This window comes from Falco peregrinus, chromosome 8 (assembly GCF_023634155.1).
Source record: "Falco peregrinus isolate bFalPer1 chromosome 8, bFalPer1.pri, whole genome shotgun sequence".
In the NCBI taxonomy this organism is placed as follows: Eukaryota; Metazoa; Chordata; class Aves; order Falconiformes; family Falconidae; genus Falco; species Falco peregrinus.
Window position 1 is genome coordinate 30083864 of NC_073728.1, and position 7250 is coordinate 30091113.

General features: G+C 52.4%; 1 protein-coding gene across 1 annotated transcript; it reads left to right on the forward strand.

Annotated features, from left to right (window-relative positions):
- Window positions 1-1022: 1022 nt before the first annotated feature.
- Window positions 1023-6972, forward strand: INHBB (inhibin subunit beta B). The gene is made up of 2 exons (XM_005244245.3): window positions 1023-1586; window positions 4189-6972. Exons 1-2 carry the CDS (start codon window positions 1184-1186, stop codon window positions 4962-4964), a joined length of 1179 nt encoding a protein of 392 aa, XP_005244302.3. The 5' UTR covers window positions 1023-1183; the 3' UTR covers window positions 4965-6972.
- The last annotated feature ends 278 nt before the right edge of the window (window positions 6973-7250 follow it).

Consider the following 7250-nt stretch of genomic DNA (forward strand, 5'->3'; position numbering starts at 1 on the left):
CAGCGGCAGCAGCAACAACAACAAAAATCACACTTAAAATAATAATAACAATAATAATAATAAAACCCAAACCACCAACAAGAGAGATATTGTTTAAAAAGAGCGAGCGAGGGAGCGAGCTGAAGAGCTGGTCTGACCGAGTGGATCTGTGCAGCTTCTCCTGGGATCGCCGGGATCGAGCCGCGGCCCCGCTCCGCGGCCGCGCAGCGCACGGTGCCCTGCCGGCGGGCGGGGGTCGCGCCGGGCGCCGCCGTCGCATCCGCGCCGGACTCCGGACCCTCCGCGCCGCTTCGAAAATAAAAGCATCTCGCTAATCATAAGCGGGGCGGTGGGGGGCGAAGACTCGCAACTGTGGAGCTGCCAGCCACGTACCCCCTCCCCGCCGCCCCCGGCCCCCTCCCCAGCTATGCTCCGGGTCAACTTTGATGGCACGTTGAGAAGCAGCGGGCGCTGACGGGGGACAACCGAGCGGCGCGGAGCCGACCTGCTCAGAGACCTGCACCCACGGCCTGTGGATTGTTGTCTTGCGGGGGCGGAGTGGGCGGGGGGGTACAAGTGGCATTTCTCCCCCCCCCCCTCCTTCCAGGCTATAAATTGGATTGTATATAAATCTGCTTCGTTTATCTCCCTGACCCCCCTCAATGACGCTGGACTAAAGAGCTCCTCTCCGCGGCCCGCCCGGACCTGCCGAAGCGAGCGATGGACCAGGAGCGGCTGCGCCCGGGGATGCCCCTCTGAAGCGGCGCGGGGCACCGGGGCAGCGCGGCGCCGCCTCCCCCCTGCTCCCCGGCTCCCCTCGCACCTCCGGCTCGCTTCCCGCTCCCCCTCCCTCCTCCCCGGGCTCCGCAGCCACCCCCTCACCTGCTGCCGTCCCCCTCCCCCGTGGAGCCGGGCTCTCCGTGCACGCCAAGCCTGCTGCCCCCCCCCACCCCCCCCCTCCAACTTCGCCCTCGGTGCCTGCGTGTGCAGCCTCCCCCCTCCGCCTCCCCGGCGGCACACGCCGCTTCCCCGGGCGCCCCCTCCCTCCGCCGCGGCTCCCCCCCTGCGCGGAGCGGTTGCGGCCCCCCAGCTTGGCTGCCACCGCCCCCTCCGCGCCGCGGAGCGCACGGAGCGGCGCTGCCTGCAGACGGGCTCCCTGCGGCGCTTCGGGGCGGCCCCCAGCTCGGCCCCCCGCTCCTCCGCCATGGACGGGGCGGCTCGCCGGGGGGTGCTGGCCGCGCTGCTGGCCTGCGGGCTGCTCCTGCTGGGCGCCGCGGCCACCCCGACCCCGCCGGCCCCCGCCGGCAGCGCCCCGCAGGACACATGCACCTCCTGCGGCTTCCGGCGGCCCGAGGAGCCGGGCAAGGTGGACGGGGATTTCCTGGAGGCGGTGAAGAGGCACATCCTGAGCCGGCTGCAGATGCGGGACCGGCCCAACATCACGCACGCCGTGCCCAAGGCGGCCATGGTCACGGCGCTGCGCAAGCTGCACGCCGGCAAGGTGCGGGAGGACGGCCGCGTGGAGATCCCCAGCCTGGACGGGCAGGCGAGCGCCGGGCCCCCGGCCCACGACCCCGTCTCCGAGATCATCAGCTTCGCCGAGACAGGTGGGCGCCGCCCGGCCCCGCGCCCCCGCCGCCCGCGCCCTCTCCCCTGCCCGGGCTGCCTCAGCCCCCGGCCCCGCCGCTCTGCCCGCCTCACCCCCGGCGGTCCCCCTGCCCGACCCCGGCAGTCCCCCCGCTCGCCCTGCCTGCCCTCCTGCGCGCCTTCGCCGTCCCCCCGCCTGACCCCGGCCCGCTCCCCTGCCCGGCCCCGCTGCCGGTCCCCTGCCCGCTGCGGGCACCTGGCTGCCGGGGCACCCGCCGCACCCGCGCCCCCTCACCCCGAGCGCCCGGCCCTGGCCCTGCCCGCGCCTCCCCGTCCCCTCGGCGTGTGCGCCCCGGGGCCGGGGGCTCTCCCCGGGCTGCGCCCTGCGGCTCCCTGCGGAGCCCCGCCGTGCCCCGGCTTCCCTCGGGCCCTCCTGCCCTTCCAGCTGCACCGCGGCTCGCCTCCCTCCCTGGCGTCCCACCGGCCTCCTCCACCTGTCCCACTCCATCCCTCGCATCCCTCGCATCCCTCGCCTCTGCTGCCTGCCCTGCACGTTCATCTGGCTGGCTGCGTGTGGCTGTCTGTTGAGGCTTGCATTTGCCCGTCCTCCCTTTCCATTCATTTCCCATTTATTTAGCTTTCGTTCGGAGTGTTGGGCTTGTCTGTTTGTCCACTGCATGCAGCCTCCTCCCGAGTGTGTCTGTCTCCTCTCTGTCCGTCAGTCCACTTACTAGCTGTGCCATCCATCCCCACCGTACCAGCCATCTCAGTTCTGTCCAGCCATTGCAGTTATGTGTCGCTGAATCCCTTCAGCGTAGCTTTCCAGCAGTTTATCCAGGCAACCACTGTGCCTGTGAACTTTGCACATCTGGCTGTAACACCATCACTCTGCAAATTAGCTCTCTCCCGTCTATCTGCCCATCTCTCCTTTCCTTCATTGCTCTGTCACTCAGTTCATTTTCCCCTCTCTCTATCTTCCTGTGGCATCTATACATAATTTGTCCACAAAATAAATCTTTTTCTATCCTGTATACTGCCCACTCATCTTCTTTATCTACCCTCCCACTTACCAAAGGCATATACATTTACAGTATCTATGGGATCTGTTGCATTATACATACGCTTGTTACATTCACATACAAAATTTATGGGCGCACACAATCTCACACAACACGAGCGATGTGGATCGGTGTAGCAGCACCGTACTGTTCTTTTTCTGTCACTGTCACCACAGTTTATAAAGAAGTTGCGTATTTACTAACACGCGAAAGGCTTTCCTAGCGTACATTTTTGGGTTTATTATTTTTTAATAGGCTGTTGTTGGGAGATCTGGGGTGGGCTTGTGCTCCCATTTGGTATTCAATCAATCGCTGGCTTTTGTTAACACTTCCAAAATCGACTTTATGTAAAACGTAGGCAAACACAGTGAAAATTTTTGTCACTGAAATATTACAAGGTACTGAATGGGCCCTGGAGGCACATTTGAAAGGCATCTAGGGTAACAAATGAAGACACCGACTACGCAAAAAATCCCATTCAGAGATTGCCAAAAATAATAAAGATTCTTAGGAAAAGAAAAGGAAGAGAAATCTACATTTGGCTCTGCACAGAAAGAAGTGAAACAGATAAGGGCAGATGAGAAACTGCCTTTCCAGCAATAATTTTAAATAACGATTGAGAGGCTTTGATTCGGGGACCAGGATTACAGTCTCCGCCATAAAGGCCAGCTTGCACATTTATCACCTACGCCAAATTTAGTTAGGACTTGTAGTGCAAAATTGCAGGAGGGCCACTGGTATTTCTGAAGCATTCCGTGCAGCAGGCTTTTCTGTTTACAACTAAGGGGTTATGTCAGACATTTGGTGACATTTGGTTTGCCGTGACAATTTTGCTCCTTTAGTTCTGCTGTTATTGAAAATCGTATTGGGAACAGTCAGTAACAGCGTTACAGCGAAAGCGACCGGTTCCTTGCCTCGCCTTGGATGAGAGTTTATCATTTTGGGAGGCAGGGGGGGAAGGCAGAGACCGAAACGATTAATGATAGCAGATATTCTACCGGGCTGAGTGGGGGTTAGCTCGATCTGTTGGATGAGCAGGCACATTACTGAAATATTTTCCCCTCTGTCTTGTGAATCCTCTCTCTCAAACCGTGATGAGAATACATGAAAAATTGAAACAATATCCCTGGTTTGGCATTGGCGTTGCAGTGGTTATTGAAAGGGCTCTCCCCGTGAGAACTGGCAGGTAGCTGAAAGTTACAACTATTCTTAAACGGACGAGCTAGCAGAGTTCTAGTGCCAGTCTTTTCAAGGTGCTGCTATGGCGTCTTTAAAGCTGGCTGGCCGGCAAGAAAACCGTATTCTGGAGAGCTCTGATGGGTGACTGTGGATCTGAGACCTCTGACTACGGCCCGATGGTGAAGGTTGCTGTGGGAAGTCCCTTTTTAATTCACTTTGATTGCAAACTGGGGATATCTGATTCAGTGCGTGCCTTCTGGCCGGCACAGCCCCGTCGCCGCTCCCTCGATCTGCTGTGCTCTAGTGTTGTCCCTGAATCCAGAATGGCACACAAGCTAACGTTTCCTTTTTGACTTAATCTTGCTGATCTCTCCTTATCTTGCAGACGATCTGGCCTCATCTAGAGTCCGCCTCTATTTCTTCATCTCGAATGAAGGGAACCAGAACTTGTTTGTCGTTCAAGCCAGCCTGTGGCTTTACTTGAAGCTGCTTCCATATGTCTTAGAGAAAGGCAGCAGGCGAAAAGTAAGAGTCAAAGTCTATTTCCAAGACCCGGACACTAGCAACAAGTGGAATGTGGTTGAAAAGAAAGTTGATCTCAAAAGAAGTGGTTGGCACACTTTTCCCATGACAGAGGCGATCCAGGCTCTGTTTGAGAGAGGAGAAAGGAGACTGAACTTGGATGTTCAATGTGAGGGCTGTGAAGAGTATTCAGTGCTGCCAATTTATGTGGACCCCGGGGAGGAATCCCACCGGCCTTTTTTAGTGGTGCAAGCCCGCCTCGCCGATAACAAACACAGGATCCGGAAAAGAGGCCTGGAGTGCGATGGCAGGACCAATCTATGTTGCAGGCAACAGTTTTACATTGACTTTAGACTCATTGGGTGGAATGACTGGATCATAGCACCATCAGGTTACTATGGGAATTACTGTGAAGGGAGCTGCCCGGCCTACTTGGCCGGCGTCCCGGGGTCGGCTTCCTCCTTTCACACCGCCGTCGTGAATCAGTACCGAATGCGGGGGCTGAACCCGGGCACCGTGAACTCCTGTTGCATTCCAACCAAACTTAGCACAATGTCAATGCTGTACTTTGATGATGAATACAACATTGTGAAAAGGGACGTTCCCAATATGATTGTGGAAGAATGCGGTTGTGCTTGATTTAAGGTGTGTTTTTTTTGGGGGGGAGAGAGAGAGAGAGGACGAGAGAGAGAGAGAGAGAGAGAGAAACATTACCGTACGAGATGGTGTTGGAGGAAGTTTCACTGTGTATCCAGGCATCAGTGTTGGAAAGTCACTGTGGAAAAGTTTGACAAAAAAAAGAAAAAAAAAAAAAAGAAAAAAAAATAATTTCACTTTGGTGTCAGGACAGTGGCAGTTTGTGGATCTTGGACACTTATATATTACTACCACTTATAAGTTAATGCTATGAAATATCTTAGACACACACACACACACACACACACAGACACACGAAACGTGGGCACGCACACAAACACGCGCTCAGACGCACACACACAGACACACACACACAGACACGAGGCAGCTCGCAAAAGGGACATGAGCACAGAAAGTCAGTGACCAGTGACGACGGACCTAAATGCCTGCCAGTACGAGTGAACGGCTGAGCAGCTGTTTCCCCGCCTGCCGGCGAAGCCAGACCGAAATGAGCTCCCTTTGCTCAGGCAAAAGCACAGACTGCGAGAACACGACATATTCTTGCACACAGGTGTCGAAATGACCAAATTTAGAAAATAAAATAAAAAAAAATAAAAAAAAAGAAGAAAGAAAAAGTCGACTGTCACCTCTTAGGTCTAATAGAAAGCTGCAGGACACCTGCCTTGGGAGGTGATCACTTCCTCTTAACTTAAATTTATCTAAATGTAAACATCACGGATACCCACATCTTCCTACAGCACTTCCAGTAAGGAACCTCGTGGTACCATCAGGGAGAGAGAGAAAAGGGGACAGACGCATAAGCAACTGCTGTATTTCTAACACCCGACTATTGCAAAGTCACAAGCTGGGCTGGTGTGACCCAATGCTTTAACTGCCCACTAGCAACCCCTGGATGGCTACACACGCCGTGTCTTGGGAAAGGGGATCCGACACTGTATCTGGACTGTGTTGACCGTTGGCATCTCTCACTGTTCGAAGAACAAAAAGTCGAAGTTGCAATCTGTGTTCTTCAACGGGGGACTCGGCAAGGACGCGTCACGTAGAGGATGAGCAAACAAGCAACTGCCACCACGGCTAAACCAATGAACCCTAAAGAGGAGTGACAGTAACAGAGTGGAGACATTCTGAAAAATGCAGTGCATTTAATAACAGGCGAGGAACATTATAACAAGTCTTGGAAAGGAGGAGAGAGGAGAGTGCTTTCAATTTCCTTACCAGGAGGTGTCAAGGATGGCCATAAAGATCAGAAAATAATGATACAGCATAGCACTTGCAAACTGCTTGAATGCACGTATAATAGCACTTGCAAATTTCAATGCCTTGAAAAGTGGTACTTGATAGTGCACTTATCTTTGCTCACTATCTAGGTAAACAGGTGCCGCATGAGCTATGCAATTTAAAGTGTTGACCCATACTAGACAAAACTGGACTTATGATATGACTTTTTTATATTTTTTTATACTTGAAATTAAATCTTTTGCTTCTTTTTTAAAGCGAATGATTGCTTTTAATGTTTGCACTGATTTAGTTGCATGATTAGTCAAAAACCTGCCATTTGAAAAAAAATGTTATTTTTATAGCAGCAAAAAATGAATACAGTTAAATGTATTATACATAAATTTTGGAACCAAAGAGGCCAACATATTAGTTATAATTTTTATGAGATGGCAAAGCCATCATATATCATGTAGTCATACTGAGCAATCCCTCACGAGGCCTACCAATTGTTTCAGGGTACAAAATGGATTCTGTTTGTTCTATTCAGTGTCTTTTCTATACCATACGCACATGGAATGTAGAGTGAAAAAAAATGACTATTGTAGAATACTTTACAATATGTGCATCCTTTAAATCCAATTTTTATGTTTATTTAATAAAGTTTCTTTTAGGTTCTGTTCCATAATAATTTAAACCAAACAATTTTCACTTAGATTTGCTGTTGAAGTATTTTACATTTGTGTACAGTTTAAATAAATAAAAAAGATTGAAAACTGGATGTGCTTTTTTCTTTTTTCTTCTTTTTTTTTTTTTTTTTCAGTGTGTAACATCTGGAGAAACTTGCTTACTTTCAGGACTGAATGGGGCTGCAGACAGTGAACTGTCGCATTAGACTGTAGTCGTATTAGTCATTGCAGAAAGTCTTGTCTGAGAGCTCAGCTGCGATCCTAAAAATGTTACACTCTAGTTTTATTGCCGTCTATACATGGAAGCATCTGCTTCTTTCTATCTGCATCAGTGCGAGGTCTCTGGGCGCAGGAGCGCGCTGTT

Excerpts from the sequence above, each read along its gene's own strand:
- INHBB (XM_005244245.3), top strand. The coding sequence starts at position 1,184 with ATGGACGGGGCGGCTCGCCGGGGGGTGCTGGCCGCGCTGCTGGCCTGC. Across the intron at positions 1,587-4,188 it reads CATCAGCTTCGCCGAGACAG|ACGATCTGGCCTCATCTAGA; the intron begins GTGGGCGCCGCC and ends CTTATCTTGCAG.